Consider the following 22,028-nt stretch of genomic DNA (forward strand, 5'->3'; position numbering starts at 1 on the left):
TAAATAATAGCCGCATTACTATTTTTTGTCGCGGAATGGTAGCTGCGCGCGGCTTGTGGTAGGGTTGAAATTAGAGACCATAGAGATGCGAGACTCGAGAGTGTGACTTGAGCGACTCGTGCAGCGGGATCAGATGATATGGGAAGTTATCGCATTTCCTTGAAACATTTTTGACGTCAAATGTGGCACCGTTGCCAGCTCTTGTTTAATGTGCGACGTGTCTTTTTGACCTTCAACACTCCAACTTTCACGAATACAATACTACAGCGTTTATCAAGCATGGGCCCTGTGCGAAAGCCGGCAGTGCTGGTCACACGGCAGGATGTAGCTAAGGAAGCTCTGGACCTTCTTCTTGATAAGTGAGGCGCATTTGTACACTTTCAACTGGATATTTGACACCGTGCATAAATATCCTTCCAGGTGCGATGTCGATATTTGGAATGAAGACGAGCCGATTCCCAGACCAGTTCTTCTGCGAAAGATTGTTGGCAAAGACGCTCTCTTTTGCTTGGTTACGGAGAAGGTAGACTCTGAATTGTTGGATGCTGCTGGTAAAATGCACAGCTTGCTGAATTTTCATGCTTGCTCGGTTCGCTTTCGGCTCTAAGATGTCACGTTCATCACAGGCCCCTCCTTGAAGGCAGTTGGCACAATGTCGGTTGGTTATGACCACGTCAACGTTGCTGAGTGCACTAAAAGGTAAACTTAAATATCCCGGCTCAAATTCCGGCTCAAATTTTATGTTGCGACTTCTAAGATAAAGGTGTTTTCTTTCAGGCGAATCGCAGTCGGTAATACGCCTCATGTGTTAACTGACGCGACAGCGGAGCTAGGAATTGGTCTTTTGCTAGCGACTGCTCGGCGACTGTTCGAAGCTCATCAGGCAATAGGCAGGTACAAAAATTTTTTTTGTCCTCCAATTTCGATATTTAGCGCCTATGTCGGGTGCGTTAATCGTAGGAGGAATGAATAGTACTACTAGTGCTGAAGTAGTACATGTGTGTTCACACAGTTGAGTGACATTGCATGCTGACTTCCCCGTAAACACCAATGTAATTCAAGTGGAATTTATTTGCCTGCATAGGTACTAACATAGAGTGATTGCAGGAAGAAAAAAAAATCTCAGAAACGATCAAAGATCATCTTCATTGTCAGCAATAGCTTTCTTGTGCAACCTCCTGCATATCCCCATGCCACCTGTCAACCATGAAACCTTATGGGCACATCAGCAGATACACAAAGTAGTAATCTCGCTGCCAACCACAATGCCAAATGATACCACAGCATAGTCTATCTTGTATCACACCGCCCCAGTTGAAACTCCGTAGCAATCAACGTTACTAGATTGTGCCAACTGGTGCAACCTCCACTATCCCTAGTATTCTGGCTGCAACTTCCTTGCAATGGGTATCCATCAGGCAGCCGCTCTCAATGCAGATGTGTCTGTTGTGGATGGGGTGCTATCAATTTAATATATATATAAGGTCATATACCCCTTGTGACCTTGGTACACCTATTACGGGGAGGGGCGTAGAATGGGCACATACCAATATCGCATATGAATTGCCAGAGTTGTCTCTTTGGGCAAATAAACCAGTGGCCCAAGTTGTCTATGAAGACAACCATCAGCGAGCAGCAAGTTGTCTATTCGAGCACATAACCAGTGGCAAAAGTTGACTTTGAAAGGAACAAAAAGTTTCTTTTCCTCCTACCCGCTATGGGGATGTAGTGGCTTTGGTGTTGCACTGCTAAGCCCGAGGGTGCGGGATCAAATCCTGGCCGCAGCGGCCACATTTTGATGGGGGCAAAATGCAATAACACCTGTGTACTCTGCATTGGGTGCTCGTTAAAGAATCTGAAGGGGTTAAATATCATCCGGAGTCCCCCACTACAGCATGCTTCATAATCGTAGTGTGGTTTTGGCACGTAATACTGGTGTCACATGTACACTTCTGATCGGGGCCGATCCGTATCGGATTTCTTGATCGCGATCAACAGTAGTCACTGCTACACGGTCCAACGATCCGGATGGAGTTGTCTGCTGATCATCGACAACTCTCAGAACTGTATAATGCCTTCGCTACAAATTCAGATTTGCAAAATATGGTTAAGTTTGGACAATATTTCCGTTTTATAGCTTACTATTGCTTATAAAAAGGTCTTTAAACATTTTTTTATTGAGCTGCCTTCACTTTTTGTTTTTATCATTTTCAGAATACTATGCAACAGGGCGTAGACGTCAGGCCTGCGATCGCGATCAAGGGGCCTGATTGCGTTTCTCGGAACCCGCCATGGTTGCTCAGTGGCTGTGGTGTTGGGATGCTGAGCACGAGGTCGCGGGATCGAATCCCGGCCACGGCGGCCGCATTTTGATGGGGGCGAAATGCGAAAACACCCGTGTACTTAGATTTAGGTGCACGTTAAAGAACCCCAGGTGGTCCAAATTTCTGGAGTTCCCCGCTACGGCGTGCCTCATAATCAGATTATGGTTTTGGCACTTAGAACCCCATAATTTTTTTTTTCGTTTCTCGGAACGCGATTGCCCGGATCCGGATCCCACAAGATCGCGATCGCAAGTGACTGTGTAGCAACACCCAATCCGGATCAAGCTCGATCCGGATTGGCCCCGATCGTGATCAGAAGTGTACGTGTGACACCGATATAAAACCTCGGAACTTAACTTATTGTCCTCCTCGATGGCTTTAATAATGAGCCTGCACACTCTATTTGGCAACAGCAGGACAGCACTGAAGAAATGTTAGTGGTCGGACAGATAGAAGGAACACTTTTGGAAGAACCCTGGTGCACTTTTCAGGGAAGCCGAGAATGGAATGTCATGCGATAAATGATTGTTTCACCGGCACTTCAGGCATTATCTTTGGGAGCGGCATACATTTATAGACTGCACTACCTTAGGGATCAACCCACGAAAATGTTTAGACAGATGGCGCATGGCAGAGAAAACTGCGCTACACTTCTCAATAAGAATGCTTTGTACTTCATCGCAAGTCTGTTGCCACTTGCTTCAGCTTGTGTGGAAACTTCTTACCTTTGTCTGGTTCTTCAGTTGTCGCTAGTTCTCCAGGGGAATCAGGGGCTTCTCAAGATCATGTTAGGTAGTATAAACATAACATTGGATCTGAAAATTTCTGTTCGCAGTTGTGGGTTATGGGAATGAGAAATTTAGTCTGGGGAATTTTTCTTTTCACCTAACAAATGCATGTCAGTGCAACAGCATTTAAGAAATTTTACCGCCTGCTTCTCGTGCGTAAAAGGATGATGCTTAGCAAGTGTAAAGGTTGGGAAACATAAGATATTTTAATTTGATACTAAAGTTTGTGGGGGTCTGGTGCCTCGCAGGAAGTAGTGACCACTGCGGATTCTGGCTTAGCGAACCACAGGCTGCGTCAGCCGTTGCCTTGCATAATCTGGCACAAAAAAGGCGTCGAACGCTGCATATGTAACACTGGAAACAGGTTTATTGGTCTCCTGCCTCGCACAACGCTGCACAAACGCCCCGTCCTGGGGCGGCGCAGGCATCAAGGGCACTGCGCGCGCACCAAGGGTGGAAATACAGAAAACGTGTTGCTAGCACGTCGCTGCAGAACGCCCGCACAAAAGTGATGATGTGCGTCTCAACCCCCACAAGTTAGTCTCAAAATGAGCTTCAGTGACACAGCAAAAGTTACTGACTTTTGTGTAGCAATAAGGTTAGTTATTATTGATGATGCTCATAAGAAAAATCAGCGGAACCTCCCTGAACAGGAATTATCCAAGAAAGGCTTAGTGTTGTATTTGACTACGGTTTGATTCTACTGCTGGGGGTTAAGGCTGTTTTGTACATGTGTTGTGAGAAGATTAGTGTTTACGCATGTCTATGGAATTAAAGACAACATATATATATATATATATATATATGTGTGTATATGCACTCACGTAGTCTTGTATTCCACATTCCATATGCGTACAGTGTCTTCTCTTTCCCTCTTGTGCGCATCTTGTACTTCCTCGTGTTTCCTCTTTTACATGTTTGGTCCCAGCATACCTTTGGCGGATTCAAGAAGTCGCTGCCTGCTGCCTTAACACCGATGTCAGCAGCCTCCCTTTGTTCGCGCCGTCCACGCCCTTGTTGTCAGCTTACCTGTTCGAGAGAAGCCCTATTCCCAAACACCTATGCGGCCTTTGAACCCAGTTGAGCTTCTCTGCCTGGTGTTACGATTCAGCGTTTATTACGCGGTCCCAGTGTGCACCAAGGAGCAGCACAAAAAAAAAAAAAACAGTTGCGAGGTGCCGCATTAAGCACATTGCCCTAGGTGCCACCGCTTCGCAAACATCGGCACATGCTGAGCTGGTGGAGCATCCAGTAAGTAACTTTGTGGCAACCAGCTGCATTTTCCAACAGTCGTGTTCAGACCTGTCCCCAAATGTTTCCCGAAGACTCCAAGCGCCGGAATGTTACGTCACTCCTTCTCGCCTGTGACTTCTCTCCCAGTGAGCTGTGCTCCAATCACTGTAGCCTGTGTTTACATCGTCTCACCAAGCTCGTCGTCAAGCGCACTGTGGGCCGTAGGCATTGCTCTCTGTACGAGCACTTTTATTCTCGGCAACCCTTGACATATCGTTTCATCGTTCTTGTCTCATCATGAATTAAACCAGTTAGGTTACCTCTGGCTCCCGGTCGTTCATCAAAGGCAACATTCTTCGCAAGTGGCCACGCTACAACTCGGCTAGCAGGATGGAACGTGCCTCCCCACCTTCGGCAGTCGTAACACCGGGCAACCGCCGGACCCCATTATCTCCCAAACAGACTATTGCTCTGCACCTACTCTGAAGTCGGGTGAATGAGTTGACTACTTAGAAACAAGTGTTCTCTCAAGTACAAAATATCCAGGCTTCCGGTGATGATAATTGCAGAGCAGATGGGCTGTGCGCCGCACATTGTTCACAATGTGAATGCTATGTGGCACAGACTAACCTCGTCCAGCAGCATTCGGTTCGTGCCTCAACAGCCACTCTTTTGACTCGCACAACCAAAGCCGCCGAGCGAATTTCGTAGCTTGTTTGCAGTGTACGCACTTCATGGATTCCAGCCACTTTTCCCACAACCATGCATGGTGGTTGAGTGCAAGCCCTAACCAGAATGTTTGCAAGACAGTGATTGTAAGTGGCCTAAATTACTTGTAAAACGCTTTCGACGGCTAAAACAGTCCGCTTTTAAGCTTGCAATTGCACAAGTCCTGGCTTATTGGTGTTGTGTATACTTGTGTCAGCTTTGTTATGCATGCTTGTTTAAAGTGCATAAAATACGAACACAATGTGATTTATGGCACCAGTAATATGTACTTCACTTCGGCCAAACGTGATCTAGTAGTTTTGGTTCTTCCCCATCACAAGTGCTTGAGCAACATGCATTTTAAAACATGAAGCTCGTAATTACGGCTCATGATTATACACCAAAAGTAACTGACAACCATATTTTTGTTCGCTTGCTGCCCTAAAGTTTTCTATGAAGAATGAAGAGAGCAAGTTTGCAAAAGATAACTTTTTCACTCCTGCTCCAAAGAAATCCCTACAAATTGCAGTCAAAGGCATCGAACGAGCAACCTCATCGGCAATCTTCCCAACGCTACCATTGGACGAGAAAAACAGGAACATTGTGTTCCTCCCGGGTTGGCATCATGTAGCATATCGATACCTCTTCAAGGCGAATGTTCGCACCTTGCTTCTGCATGTAACCCAGATACGGAATTTCAAATGGAAGGATTAGATGTGATATGACGTCCGTCACTTAGTGTCAGCTCAAAGCGACATTGGGAAGTTCGTTGGTGGAAAAGTCTATTAATGCACAAAGTGCCATTTGTTGGAAATGCACTGGTGCCCTTCACATAACTACAGTTTTTGATACTTAGTTGACCGGAAAAACAGCAAAGATGAGAAGCGATATGTAAGTCAGTCGCACTTAATCAAATTCAAGTGGCTTGTCCTCTCAGATTCACACAGGGGCCTCTACTGCAAGTACTGCGCCTTGTTAATGACAGGTACAATGGGACACTACCAGAAAAATGCCCCCTTGAAAAACTGCTCGCCAAGCCACTCGTGTTCTTTGCAAAACTGTTGTGAAAAGATTATCTTCCTGTACATGAAGCAAACAAGTACCACAAAGAAGCAATGCAGACTGGGAAGGACTTCGTCGTATGTATCTGTGCACCTGAAAAAGATGTGGCCAACCAAATCTGCATTCAGCACCTACATCAAGTGAATGACAATCGAAGCCGCTGGTTTGCTATCATAAAGTCGGTCATCTTTTTAGGGCGCCAAAATAAAAATGTCTTGAGCGGTCAAATAAGGCCTCATTCACTTCAAATGAGGGCAATTTTAGCAAGATATTCTGCGTTTCGAGTATGAAAGCACCTTGTTGCACATCATGCCGAGCCACATGCATCAACAAGACGACCCAAAACGAACTGAACAGAGCCATTGTGCTCAAACCGCTTCAAGAATGGTTGGCGATTATTCCACCTCATACATATGCAGTCCAATTCACGCACTATGCCGACATGTGCAAATCGCGTTCAAGTACCTGCCCCCTCCCTCCTTCATTTAGTGGGTTGCTGTTACACAGCGTTCTCCATATTACGTCAACCATGGAATAGTATCAAACGAACGCCTTTACGTTCGGCTGTTGTCGTGACTGCAGAAGCTAGCTCGCGCTTGTTTGTTTCTTCATGAACAGAAAGCACTGAGCGCGAGGGTTAAAGGCGTCCAACCGGCGGAGGGCGCAGCAGTGCATTTTGGATGAAGTCGAGTCCACAATGGAAGCCCGTCTGGTTGGGTTGATACATTTTATTGTGCTTTGGGGGGGGGGGGGGGGGACACTCCAGGCGCATTTTCGCTGTCGCCGTGATGTACCCTCTAAAGTCCAAGTGTGATAGCATTGTGGCCGTATGCTGTGCGAGTGAAAGTGTGCGAGGGTGAGCTGGAGGATGGTGGCTTGATGTGGGCGTGCAAAAGAGGAAGGCGGGGAGGAAGAGCGCCGTCTTCCATCGCGTGCTAGTATGAGGTGTGTACTGCAGCCGGGCTCTTCACTGCACTTCCCTCTGCACACGGTGTGCCATTTAGCGGCGCCACCGCTAAGTTAGCCCGAAGTTCTTTGTGTGGCCTCCGAGATCGCGTGGTCTCCCTCCGAGATTACATCGGTGGCGCGCCGTTGTGCATGAACTGTGCAGTGCAGCCGCCTCTCTTTCATCTGAATACAGAGTGCCATCTATCGGTGCGCCCGCAAAGTCCGGGCGTGGCCTTGGTAGACACGTGGCACCCCGGTGCGTGCGAACAGTGAGAACTAATATTTATTTCGTGGTGCAGCGGGCGGAAGCATCGGGCTGCTGTGCTTGAGGAACCCTGTGACACAGGTTTAATTCTGCCCTGCACTGAAACAATATTAAAGTATTTTTAGACTGCACTATCTTTGGGATTGGTCTACTAAATGATAAAATATGGTAGATATCTATAGCTGGAAAGAAAACTGGCTTGACATGTCAAGAATGTTATTCACATTAAATAATGTGTGGTTAAATACATGTGCGTGAGGTCCAAGCATGAGTAATTCAAGCTATTCATGTTACTGAAACGTCTGCTCTTAGATTAAGATTTCATGTCAAAAGCTATTAGAGATACTGGGTTGCTGTCCTGGACTATGAGAGATGCTGTAGTGAGTGATGCTAGAATAATTTTGACTATTTGGGGTTCCGTAATCTGCACCTAAATTAAATACATCGGTGTTGCAGTCGGACATAGCCTGTAATCGAACCAATGACCTCGTGCTCAGCAGCAAAATGCCATTGTTACTGAGCCACAGATATGGGTCAATGTAACCTAAAGATTCCTTTGTTATCATCCACCATTCACGACCAGCTGGAATGGTGGATGGAATGGCAATAACCTGGGGGGCTTAATGCAAAGGATGACATTTCAGTGTCATAATGGAAAGGACACGCGGACAGACAGAGCAAGCCAAATTCCGAAGTTGTGTCACAGTAAACATTTTTTCAGTGGAGATTTATATAAAACTTTGGGCCCAGAATTATTTCGTTACCACCCTTTATCAAATTGTCTGTGAGGTTAAGCATCTGCATAGCTATTATACGTTAATAATTTCTATTTCTACTGATTCACTGCTGCACACTTGTGATGTTTGCAGAGAAACAATATATGCAAGAACATTAAATTATATACAGTTCTCTTGTCACGTTCTAATCATTCATGACAGTATACTTTCATTTTGGCAGGGGGTTATGGCTTGCTCTGTATTTTTTATGTAAAAAAAATGTAATCTGTAGCTGCAGAAAATCTTCGATGTATTTGTCGGCTCATTCATATTGGCCATGAAAGCATGTAACAACTGTTACTTTAGACTGTTTAAGAAAATATTCTTTTTTTATCCTTGTAGTGGAGAGTGGGCCAAGGCTGCAATGAACCCAACGTGGATGTGTGGCTCTGAAATCAGAGGTTCAACTGTTGGAATAGTTGGCATGGGCAGCATAGGCAAGTTTTGTGCATTGTCTGCTACCATTCATTTCTCTATCCAGTGTATATTTTCAAGAAAGGATTGGTGCCATTATTGATTAGCAGCCAATGAACCTAACAGTTGGCGTTAACCCCTTAAGTGTTTTGGATGAGCTCAACACGATCCTGGTAATTTTGATATGGACTAGCGCAGCTTGTCAACAGCAATTATCCCATTTTCAAAGTGATTTGGACGAACTCAGCAAGTCACCTCCCAAATTTATAATAAAATAGATTGCATAACTTTTTTTTTTCATTTAACTTAGTTAAAAATTGATTACATATTTGCAATTAGCTTACCAAATTTAATATTTGCTGAAAGTTTAAAATCACTAGAGTTAATAACAGTAAAGTTCTGCTCAGGCACCAGGTCCCCCCTTAAGCAAATTTTAACCATGCAGCTATGTGCACAGCGAGTACGTTTTATGCAATGGCACATCCTAGCATGGTTTTCATGGTGAAATTGCATGCAACAAGCAAGCACTAGGACATGCTATGTAAATTTCATGTTTGTGTGTATGGTGATAAAAGCAATCCAATCATTATTTGGGCAAATGGGCATTGTGGAGTATGAACAAAAAATAGTCTGTTCCAGTGATGGAAGAGTAAGCTGGTGTCCAAGACCTTAGGAATCCTTTGACCGACGTCAGCTTCAACAAATTCATTTGAGAAATGTGTCGCAAAGTATGTTAGTGTTCTGCACAGTTTTGTGCCAAATGCATGTGCTTTGGGTTGCGGTAATATAAGCAATTATTTTCATTAAACATAATCTCTGAAATAAGGAAAGTGAGAGCACGGTTTGTAGAAGAGTGGAAAATCTTGCATGAAATACATTGCATTGCATTTATCCAAGAATGCCTTTTAATTGCCTATTCTTGTCTTTTGTGATCTGTACAAGGCAGTAAATGAGGCAGATCCAAAAGCATATGGCAGTATATTTCATTTAGCTACGACTGCACATCTGAGCCTGTCTTATTACATCTCTAAAACAGCTATCTCTCTTCTGGCTTGAAAATTTTTTTAACTGTTGTAATTCTGACTTCAGGGTTTGGAATCCTTGAAAGGCTAAAGGCATTTAAGGTGTCACGGTTCCTATACAATTCAAGGTCGCACAAGCCAGCAGGTGAGTGTTCAACAAAAATTCAATGCCAGTTTAAGAGCACTTCAAGTGATCATTCATGGCAAGCCTTGTTTCTGAATTCAATGTGTTTAACATACTTTTAACTTATTGAGCTATACTTGTGGCCTACTGTAGGCTCTCTGTCATTTCCACTCCTTGTATGCTGCAAAGTTCTCTGCGCAGAAGTTGAGTACGTAATACATTTTTGTTCTTTTAACCGGCACCAAAAATTTAAGAAATCAAGTGCAGATTTTGCCCCCTTTCTTTGGGTGTGGCTTAAAGCTGGGGGGTGTTGGTTACATAGGGGTGGGTAATATGTGCGAAATATAATAAACATGTAGACCTGCGTTTGTGCGATTGTAAAATTTAATTGTCAGTCATTGTGCATACAACCTCGATTAAACATAGTATAGCTGCAGTCAAGTAAGACAGCGTATTGAGCTCACTTTCATTTAAGAGACTGCTGCTTGACATATTGTTGTCATATCTTCTTATCTCTGATATTGTAGTTCATCATAAAGCATCCCAGGGGTAGCATATCTGATGGCACTTATACCCGTGTCACACGGGCACACTTGGAAGGCTTTCCAGTCGACGGCCTACGCCACAACTCTATCGACTCAAAGGAGTTGTCGCGCTGCTACATGGCACTTATAAAAGGCCGTTGAGTGGTTCAGGCGTTTCTTGCAAAAATCGTGTGGCGCTGCGGATCTTTATTTTCGTTTTCATGTCACCAAAAATTAAATAATATTAAATCCACTTAAAAGCACAATACTTTGTTTTAATTTTGTTTAAACATTTTAATAAATTGTTTATACATGACTCGATAGACTATTGACTCGGTGGCCTTCGAAACCGCCTGTGTAGCAGCTCGAACTTGACCTTTGAGTCAACGGACTATCGGTTGGAAAGCCTTCCAAACGCCTGTGTGACACGGGCATTACATCTTGAGATATGTTACATTTCATCCCAGTCTGGTTTAATTTTACCTCTTGAGCGATTTTTCTTGAGGTCTCCCACAGACCTTCTATTCACGGAAACTGCGTCATTGCCAATGTGGGTCTACACAGGAAAGCATGCATATAACAAGTCGGCGTATATGTATAGTCATCTGTACTAACGCTACAGATGCGCCAGTTACTGGCTGTGTTCTCTACGGAATTGTGCAATAAAACAACCAATGCTATATAAATGTCTGCCTCTTTGAGACTAACTCTTTGAGACGCGCATACTGTCGCACGAGAACTTGGTGTCTGAACGTGGTGTCCGAAGGTTTTGATTCTGTAGTCGGTAGTGGTGCTGTGTTGTGTTTCTCCGCCGCCGCGTGGGCTGAAGGTTGCAGGGCGCGTTTGTCTTCGAAGTCCGCTGCGCTGTTTGTCAAAATGAGATGCGCAGAAATGTACTCTTCTTCCATGGGTGATACACATTTTAATGCCAAATGCTTGCAGACCTATTTGTGACTGCTTTCATTGTTCCTATGGCACTTAGTGGCTGGGGCTTCTGTGGTAACCTAGTTTTGTTCAGAAATCAAATAGGCCTAAATTTTTTTCCTTGTTTTTTTTTTCTCACTCTTCGGAACAGCTGAGGCAATGGGTGCTCATTTCACAACATTGGAGGAATTGCTGAGACAGTCTGACTATGTGGTAGTCTCTTGTGCCCTCACACCTGAAACAAAAGGAATGTTCAATAAACAGGCCTTCAGCATGATGAAGAGTACAGCATCATTTATCAACATTAGCAGGTATGGCAAATGTTGGCATTATAGGCAACATTTTCATGCTCAGTGAACTTATTGTGTAAAATGTTTATAACATTAATCGTTCTTCCAAAACTCGGGGGTCAGTGCCATCACAAACAAGTTTTATTATCAGTTGGTTCTGCTATCTCGGTATTTATTTCTGGAGAACTACACGATTACCATTATATAGATAGAGTGTGTAAAGATATGAAGCTGATTATCTTCAATACTTTTTTGCTTTGATAAGTTCAGTGTGTGCGTTTATGTAAATCTTAACCATGTGCTTAACAAGTTGCTTTGTAAAAGTGCTGCGCTTTAATAAAATAAAACGTAAGTAGTAACGTGTGTATACAGAGTAGCTAAACTAGTTTTTTAGTTATTTTACTTCTAGTTTTTTGCTGAAATATGAAACTACATTTTCATTTGAGGAGGTACCTTATTTGCACATAAATAACGCGATCACAAATATAACCCGAGGAGGGACGTTTGTCCAGTTCTGTCCATATTGGTTTCTTTCTTTATTGATACTGTTAACCCTCGCTTGAGGGTTGTTACAGGAAGGGAAAATAGTAGAACACAAGCAAATTTGACATTTCATAGCATCAGGTTGGGTGCCCACGATACAAAATATCAGTCGATATTGGCTTCTTGACTAATTTACGAAGTCATTTCTTATGCATTTGTTCCTCTTGATGTGTAGTGATTATATTCTGTAACCCCTTACAAAATACTCCATCTTTGAGAGGTATGTGTATTAATAACAGTGAGGAAGAGCTGCTGGATGCTCTGAAAAAGGAGCTTGCAGAGCAGATGTTGCCTGTTTCTCTCGAGAAAGTATACTGTTTTGAATGACCATGTCTCTCGGATGCAGCTCTGAAATTGCTTTTGTTTCCAACGTTTAGCATCATCAGGAAGTGCAGCGCCTGTTAGATGCAAACACTAGGACAGTTGCTGCCAGCTTTCACATGAGAATTGGTGAATGTATATGTGCATATATTTAACAAATTTAAGTTATAATAATTTTGCTTGACATCCTTTGTGACCATGAAAAGTTTCATATGCTTTTTTCCCACTCTATGTGTGAGCTTTTTATTGAGTGAGGTTGTGCCAAAAATGGCAAAACAAAGAATGGCATTGCAAAGAATAACTACCAAAAAATATCAAACTTGTTAGATGAGTTAGGTGCTTTTGAGTGTGTCAATTTTGAGCAAATAAATGCTGACGACTCCGATCTCTACATATAATACGCGAAATCATTGTGAGCAGTGTGTCATTTCTTTTCCTTCCATAGTCATTTCTATGACCTTCTTTTTATTTCTCTCTTAGCTGCTGAAGTCATTATGTTCATTGTGGCTTGTGTTAGTTGTAAGTGTTGGTGCTGACGTAGTGAGGTCCTAAGTCACCAGATTTTGTCAGGTATTAGTCACCACATATGTACAATGGCATATACATGGTCATTGAATTTTACTGCTTATATGTGGTATATTTCCTATAGTAAACTTGCAGATCTATAAACCCTACAATTTCCCAGGCCAAATAGTAAAGGAAAAACACACACGCACACACTTATATTCACAACTGCTAAATTTCTGGCTTAAGGTGTCCTATTTTTGCTGGACATTTATCATGTGCCTTGAAGTTTAGCTCAAGTCATGAAAATTATGGGGGCATAACATAAGAGGTTTTACACGGCACAGATGCTGCCCAACACCTCTATTAACCTGCCTTAAGCTAATGTGTATGGAACCCCTTACAAAATACTCCATCTTTGAGAGGTATGTGTATTAATAACAGTGAGGAAGAGCTGCTGGATGCTCTGCGTTGCTGGATGCTCCAACACTTGGGTTGAAGACTACATATTACGCTGTCCTTCCCCCCCCCCCCCCCTTTTTTTTTTTAGGGGCCAGGTTGTAGACCAAGAGGCACTTTATGAAGCCCTGACTTCTGGAAAAATCCGGTCTGCTGGCTTGGATGTCATGACACCAGAGCCACTTCCGAGAGATCATCCACTGTTAAAGTTACCAAATTGCGGTGAGTACACAACTTCATGCAAGATTATGTGTGCCTATGTCGGAGCACTTGGCATTTTATAATATGCATCATCTGTGCTAAAGAAAAAAATGATTTTCTTATTGCCCTGCCTTACATCCAAGTGTGCGAAGGACTATTTTCATGTACCTAGTTAGTACCACATCACTTACAACCTGCAAAACTGACTTATTACATATCTGGCTGAACATTTAAATCATATTAGGACAGATAAGTGGTTCTAAAGCTCTTTGGATTCTTAATAATGTGTCAAAGCTTTTGTGATAACTTCCTGTGGCCAGGACCTAAATAATGATGTGAGTAACAAATCCTGGTTTCCTGAATAACAGCGTGGTCATTGATCAAGTTGGAATAGAACAACAGCCTGTGATTGACCGAATTGCAGAGAAAAAAGCATAACTCTATATTGAAAAGTAAAAATTTATTCTGTTGGAGAAAGAGGATCTTCTCTGCAAGTGGTGCATGGCTCCATTGATTTCTTCCTTCATAAATCTCATCCACATACTGCATTTAACGTGAAAATGACCAAACTTGATACAATGAATTTTGAGTTAATGATGATCATAATGTAAAAAAAATTTTTAAGCTTTTCTGTATGACTTTCTTCTATTAAAAGCCTTTATTTTTTCTTTCCTAAGCACAAAAAATTGGCTTTATATTTTCATTGAACAAAGTCTTTGCACATTGCTTTTACACATTGACAGGCTCTGAGAAAGGAAAAATTAGAAGAAATAAAAAGGGTGGGGAGGAGAGGGGGAAGAGCTTACTTATGTAGGGTTGATAAATAGTCTCTGGCTAAGTGAGGGATAGAGAGAAAAGCAGGCTGGTCTTTCTGAGGAGAGCGTGGTCAGTTGGAGGGGGGGGGACAAAGCGCATGATGCTTATTTGATATTGACCCTTTTTGTGGAGCAGTTTATTCTTGAGAAATGAGATGGCGCTTTCAGCGGCGTGCCATACGTTGCCTCAGCGAAAGCGCACGGATACGAAATCATTACTGCTTCTACCTTGCTTCTGTGCGATCAGCTGTCGGAAATGCAACTGAGTTTTCGCCCACACACTGTGCTCCATTCGTGATGCAAAATTTAGAGCATGAATTGAAGACATCTGCAGTAGTTGGCTGAAAGCAGTAGTTGGCTGAAAAATAGTGACTGGCATATTAAGGAATGGAATGAATATGTGTGTCCAAGTTCACGGGCTGTTGCGACATACGGACAGCCTCTGTTGCCGGCCCTTCTCAATGAACGACTTTCCTTGTGGATAAAAACAATTCACTTTTCACAAAAATTCATGTCAGCGTTGTATTGCTAACTTCCAAAGACTTCAACCCCGGAATGTCAGCAAGAGTGAGTTCCGCTCAATAAACAATGAAAAGGGAGTAGCGTCGCTTCTTGGCATTAAGTTTCGCGCAAGTTATCTACACGCATCTACCCCAACTCACACGCGAACTTACGCTCACTCTTATCGCCAATGTATTAAGAATATGTGAGTGGGCGCACACTTTAATCAATGCGCCAAAACATGGGTAACAGCGACTACACCGACAGCACACGAATGGTCGAAGCTGAATGTTTCTTGACGGTCCACAGGAGTAAGCGAGTTACTAGCGATACCATATATTTGCTACAAGCTATTACAAAGAACAGAACAGTATATTCCAAGCCTTGCGTGCAGCAAGAACAAATCTATTGCGACTGAGCACACCCGTGAGCGATTAGGCAGAAAATAATCGGACAGTGACCACACCGACGAACTTCAGTGAGTCAGAAACTTGACACGCCGCTGCTTCTAAGTATTTGCCAAATAAAGAACAAAGAGCAAAACACACTGATCCTGATTCATTTACTAAGCAGAAAGCTTGGATAGCTTGGGATACATTTTTATGCCTCGTTTTTAGAACAAGCACCATATATGCCACTCGCGCCGTTTGGAAAAAGCTTAATGAGCTTCGAAAGCGCTTTTACATGTCCTCTGAAGCTGTGGCCAAAGCTTTGTGTCGACCACCCAGTCAGCGTCTACGATACCTCCCGAAACAGAGGTTTCCTGAGCCGCACCGGGCGTCATGTACATCCATTGTAAACACGGAGGCAGCTTAGGCAAGCAATGGACGCGTCACCACGTGATCAAACATGGCAGCGCCTATGGGAACGCCGCGAAAAGGGTCAATAGCAAGTGCAAAAATCATCGCAGCACACCACAGCGACTGGAAGTGCAGATCACCAAAAATAGCACATTTGCCATAATAGTGAATGCATTTGAGTAGCTGTAAGAGACAGGGCTTGTGAAAGTGGTAGCAGGCTTCCAAATGAGAGCAAGACGCACACAATATTCGTGGCAGCAACATGCTTCAGCGTTGCAACAGAAATGGGCTGATAAAAATGAAGTCATGTACTCTTATTCTTTAGCATGCTGCACAAGCAAACGTGTGCACTGCTTGGCATCACACAGCAGCAGCTTCCGTATAGACTCATCGGTGCTTCATCTCAACTAGCTCTTGTTTAACGCATTCATGCTTGTGCGAGGTCATGTCTGCATACACACCTTACTATTACTTCATGTCTTCTTAAGCTACACTATCTGTCACACATCAGTGGAACCTTTGCATGATGTCCCCATTTTGAATTGCATTTTTCTGTTTCACAGAGCTTGTTCACCTATGTAGATGCTTCATAACCCCTTTTTACTAAGGGTGTGCAAATATCAAAATTTTCTAATATGAATTGAATATCGAATAGTAATATTCCTACGAGGTGCTGCAGTAGCGAATGATGATGACAGCACTGACGAAGACGACGATCGCCGATAGTCACGCCTTGTCCTGACCTCAAGGAGAGCGACACGTGGGTCCGCACTCGACCCTCCACTCACCGAGTGGACACGTTGTGCTCGCGACACCTTCGACGGTCCTTCAGTGTGTGGGCTCCTTTCCCAAGCGCATCAACCCCCTGAGGAAAGCCAAGTGCCAGGCCGGGGGACGCTTGTGCCCATTGCGGCAAACCAGTGGGTGCCTGGCGGCAATGAGATTTGAACCCGCGACCTCCCGCAGTCGAGGCGGGCACTTTACCACTGGGCCACGACTGTGGTAGCTGTGAGAAGCTGATTTCGCCCTATTCAGGCCCGTATAGTGTCTTGCATCAAGGTCAAGTGACAGACGTGACCTACGAGATACCTCTTGATACCTCCACACTGCGATCCTCCTCTGATATCGTTCACGTCGCTCGACTGAAGCGTTATCACTCGAACCTACCAAACGCCGGGACAGCACCTTCGCCGCTGGGGGTCATGCTACGAGGTGCTGCAGTAGCGAACGATGATGACAGGACTGACAAAGACGACGATCACCAATAGCCGCGTGCATGAGCTTCATCTTGTATGCCTGTCTTCTGCTCGTTGTATGTACCGCACGTCCCCACTTTGCCACGTGTCTTCAAAGGGGGCTGACGACGTTTATTGAGAGCAGCTGGCTCCTGGAGAAAGCGGCGGCGAGAGCTAACTATCGAGCGAGGGTGGTTGATGATGATGATGATGGCCTCACACTTTGGCTTGTACCCACACTGGGGGATTGGCCAGGAATTCGCTGTCAGAACTTTTAAGTAATGTTTTGAAGATTCACATATGCTATTAAAAAAAAGGAAAAAATATGGAAAAAGAAGAGAAAACAAATCAATACAAAAGTAATCATTTAAAAATTTATTTGTTTTGTTGATTGCATGAAAGCACAAACGGCATCAAAGACATCCCTGTGGCTGAAGCCCAGAACTGACGCACTGAACGTTAGTATTATTTCTGATGTTAAGATTAGCCCTAGATTAGCAAGTGGAATTTCTAGAAGCCTTTTTGTTATTGCTGTATAGCGGCGACATATAAAAAAATAGTGATCTAGGGATTCTGTTTCCTGGCAGAATTGACACAGGAGTGATATTGCCAGACCAGTCCTGTGTAAATATGTGCACACTTCTTTCTTCTTGTGCCTCTGCTCTTGCACTGCCCCCACTACTACAGGTGACAATATTGTGTGAATACATTTTCAAGTGTCTTTTCTTCCCGTAACAATATGCACATGCGTTTATTAGCGAGTTGGGTTAATTTGTTATGTTGGAACATTGCAATGGCATTGTCACTGTTAAAAAATTAGACTAGTAAGCAGATATACTAACACATTCTGTATTTGGCTCATGTTAAATTGGAAAATTTAGTAATTCCCACTAGGTAGCTATGCTCGCAAGTCTGTGCCTTGTTATACCGCATAAAATGCCCGTAAATTTGAAGGCATCTGACCCTGTGCCAGTCGTTGCTCGTCGCATGTCATGTAAAGCAATGAGCCCAGAATTAGGGGTGGTGTTGCAAAAAAAAAAAAAAAAAAACTGCCCTCGCTGTCTGCAAACCCCTGTCCCTTGCTATTGAAAGTGTGGCTTTCCCGCAAAGTTTACACGTTTAGTGGCTAAGTGTGCTTTACAGGCAAAATATCGCTAACCGCACGAAGTCATTACAAAATTCCGCACAATATCGGCCCGATATTCTTAGAGTAGATGTAAACAAATTCTAAGAACCATGCTTGCTCCCGCACAGCCAGAAATATATTCGACTTGGTTCGAATATTCGCATCCAACTGAATATTCAAATATATATATTTTTGAATCAAATACGAGTATTAAAAATAATATTCGATAATATTCAAATTTTTCAAATATTCGCACACCCCTACTTTTTACCCATTATTTTTCACTATCTACCAAGCACTGGCTGCACCTATGTAAGGGCATTTTGCTCTGTGGTGAAGGTGTTATCATTTTCACTCGTGTGTGTGCAGATGTGTCATGACTCATGGTGGACATGGCTACTTTTGGCCGTGAGCTTCGCTATTAATAAGATGTTGGCTTTTAACAACACTGCGCTGTCGGCCAGATGGTATACCTTATGCGATGTTTGCACCGGGAATGTTCTATCCCGAGTTAACGAGAATGACGAGGATAAATGCACTAGTGGTGACAAGCTGCTTGCTGTAGCCATGTCTAACAATGCCTGCTTTATTGACTTATGTGACCATTACAGACACCAAGGAGTGATGCATGTTTTGCATGCAGTTTATGCATACCATTGTTCACATACCTCATTTCACGCACGCAATAACAGTTTCACACCATCACCAACTTTAACATCGTATTAAAAAAAAAGTGAATAACATATCAAATGCAGCAGTGTTCTGTGACAATTATAGCTCTTTAAATCTGGGAATGTGCACAGTGGCCTGACCAGCTGTATTGAGTTAGGATAATGAGTTGTGCCATTTTTACACACAAATTAATTCTAAGTTTCATGCTGTTGGTACCATCCAAACTTGTTTTAACAAAACCGCATACATGAAAATACAGTAGACTCCCATTAAGACGAACTCGAAAGGACTGTGAAAATATGTTCGTGTTATCAGGAGTTCATTTTAACAGAAACGACCCACAGATTTAAAATTCTGCTATTCCTGATGCACCCAAATATCTGCAACGCAAAATAATGAAGGAAGCAGCACTGAAACCAAAAGGCAGATGTGAAAAAGACATTTATTGAGATTGCATGATACAAAGTGTTGCTTTATGTGCTCTTAAGCTATTGAGCAATTTTTGCCCATCATACGAAGATGAGAGACTTACCCTTAGGACAGCTTCAGGGCACTTTGACAGGCCTTTTACGGAATAGGTGCTGGGGCCGGGGCTTTGTGCATCTGTGATGTGCATAGCCACAAATCACTGCTGCATTTCTTGAGATGCACCAGCGTGTATGACCGCTTGCGATGAACAGAACGATGAACGCTTCATTGTGTATGCGTCCATGTAAAGTGGGAACTTCTCTTCTCCTTCTTCTCTGTCCCTTCCTCCTTTCCTCATTTTATGAGTAGCCAAGCAGCCTGGTTAACTTCCCTGCCTTTCCCTTATGATTTCATTCTTGCTTGCCGACACTATGCAAATGATTGCATTGTCACAGAATCTGCAATTTCACCTTTTCTAGCTCAAAAATTATTCAGTGTTTTTACATTGATGCAAAAATATATATACAAGGTGGAAAGAACTGTGCCATGTAAAGCTGGTCCTTGTGACTTCTGGGTAGTGTCTTGACCTAATTACAAGCCTCCAAAGGTAGATCAAGGACCTGCTTGATTATTCTTCTATGATATCAGCCCTGCAGGTTTCCATGTCATTGTTGACTCTGGCGTAGCTGTTTTATGTCCACTGAAACACCATTTGCTTCTCGCACAGCTAGCAGTTGTCTCTTTTAAGTCTGCCGATCTGTGCCTGTCGTTGAGTGGAGTGGCAGGTGTGAGTGGTAGTTGCAAAAAGTGGTAGTTGCAGAAGTTCAGCTAAACCGAATTAGTGGCTCGGTTTAAGTGGATTTTCTTTTTTCTCGTGGAAACCAACCAAAATTTTGCACATTTTTCTGCACATACAAAAATTAACTGGGGTTTTCTTAACTACTGTACCTTCATTATGTACAATATTCATTATAAGCATGTGTTCCTTACATGGTTACACACTGATATTGATGAGAAATATTTTAGATTTACTTCGTTATTTGTTATATCTGTGCTCATTATATCAAGGTATGACTGTACTTCCTTTTTTGTTATTGAGCAGTGACCAGCGTGGTAACTGCAGTCACTCCATGCATGTTTCGAGGGCTCATGTGCTGTATGCAGACCCATGTGGTGTGAACTTTTAGCCTGATATAGTACACGCAGTATTAACATATTGACATAACAGACCTAGACAGAAACATTAGCCTTGTAGTAGCACTTCGTGACATTGTTTTCAACCATGCTGTATATGCTTGTGAATGCAGTGGGTAATTATCCATATTTATTAGTTGGCGCAAACTTAATAGGGTTTAGGTAATGTTCATGAAATTTGAATTTTCTTTTTCAGTGAGGATAGTCATGCAACACAGAATTACTTTTAATGAATTCTGGTTTCATACTTTCACTAAAGGGTTCGCTACCAGCACTGTTGTTCACATGTCTCCAGCATTCATGTACTGTAACCTACATTTTATCACAGCAACTTTAAAAGAAGGCTTTGTACTTACTGGTGCTTTGTTTACAAATTTCATGTTTAACATCTTTTTGGCCCACATTGCTGATAAAACACTTGGAATCATTATCATCACATTCCTTTTTTATAATCATTCATTGACACAAAGCCCTCCATGAGCCATGACTGCTGCTACGGCTATCAGTATCCAAAAAAAGAGCAAAAAATTATCTCCAGTTCCATTTAGGCTATTTGTGATGCAGCACTCATTATTCTTTGCATGACATTAACTCATTATGGTGGCTGATGTCATTCAAATGCAAATGGGATACTTATTTCACACACATATTTTTGTTGGGGCTCTTCTGTCTTTATAAGGTGTGCGTAGGGTATGTAACAGTTCGTTACAGAGTTTTAGAAGTAGCAGATGCAATTAGCACAGCATAAAGCTAAAGGCTGGCCTAATTGTACAGCATACAAAACCCTAACTTGGGTTTCTTGGCAAGTGTGGACAGCATACACTCACTTTGGCTCTTCCATTTCTAAATCTACCTGTCATTAGTGTCAGCATTCATAGTGTGCATGCGCAGTGTGCTGAATGCATTGGTGCTCTAGTAAATTGTGATATTACTGCTTTCTTATTTACAGTGCTCTTGCCCCACATCGGTAGTGCAGCGACTTGCACCAGAACTGCAATGGCCGTGCTAACTGCACAGAACATATTGGCTGCTCTTGGTGGCATACAAATGCCTGCTTCAGTGAACTAGGGTATCAGGAGCTCATTAACATGAGTGTATTCCTGTACCTTTTTAAAAGAAAAAAAATAAACAACCACAGATACATTTAGCCAAAGGCACCTGAAATGTTATAGCATTATTGAGGTTTTTATCATTTGTTGTTTCAAGGAGCTCGGAACAAAGAAAGCAGAAACACAGATGTGTTGGTGCTTGCAACTTTGTGTTTGTATTACCGGGAAGGACAAACACGAGGGTAGTTTGTATGCAGCAGTGAGGAACATCAAAGATGCAGAACTAGGGGTAGTCGAAACGTGCATTTCTCGGCTCAGTGTAACAAAAAGTCTAGTACAACTTGCGATTCTCTCGCAGATTTTGATCACATGTTGTCAGACCTTTAAGTTAAATTTTTCATTCTTTTTTAGTGCATCGTCTATATAAGGGTAAAATTTATTTTTAAAAAGGACAAAAGAGAGTCCCCAACCTATTTCTCCTCCTGATTTTTCCCACCTGGTATATTAATCAGTTATGGGTATGATAAAAACCAAAATATCGGCCACTGTGAATAAATATCTTGAAAAACATCATGAACATTTTTGTTTGTCTTTGGCACAGATCATTCTTGCTGTGACTATAGAGCTCAATGCCTGTTCACAGTCTCTACAGAACGGACTCTGAATTTCTTAAACAGTCGACATCTTGCGTAATAAACCAATTTTAGTCTTTTTCACCAAATATTAGTGTTTTTTGTCTTCAGCCGCAGTATTTTTCAACTGATAAGGTTGGCAGGTCTCAACAGGACTAATGTGGGT

At 42.8% G+C, this 22,028-nt stretch overlaps 1 protein-coding gene across 1 annotated transcript; it reads left to right on the top strand.

Moving 5' to 3' along the window:
* Window positions 1-74: 74 nt before the first annotated feature.
* LOC119437005 (glyoxylate reductase/hydroxypyruvate reductase-like) lies at window positions 75-21,800 on the top strand. The gene is made up of 9 exons (XM_037704062.2): window positions 75-359; window positions 421-551; window positions 627-699; window positions 778-894; window positions 8,447-8,541; window positions 9,608-9,685; window positions 11,264-11,423; window positions 13,321-13,451; window positions 21,131-21,800. The coding sequence occupies exons 1-9, from the start codon at window positions 181-183 to the stop codon at window positions 21,247-21,249; spliced, it is 1,083 nt and encodes a 360-aa protein (XP_037559990.1). The 5' UTR covers window positions 75-180; the 3' UTR covers window positions 21,250-21,800.
* The last annotated feature ends 228 nt before the right edge of the window (window positions 21,801-22,028 follow it).

This window comes from Dermacentor silvarum, chromosome 1, assembly GCF_013339745.2.
Source record: "Dermacentor silvarum isolate Dsil-2018 chromosome 1, BIME_Dsil_1.4, whole genome shotgun sequence".
In the NCBI taxonomy this organism is placed as follows: domain Eukaryota; kingdom Metazoa; phylum Arthropoda; class Arachnida; order Ixodida; family Ixodidae; genus Dermacentor; species Dermacentor silvarum.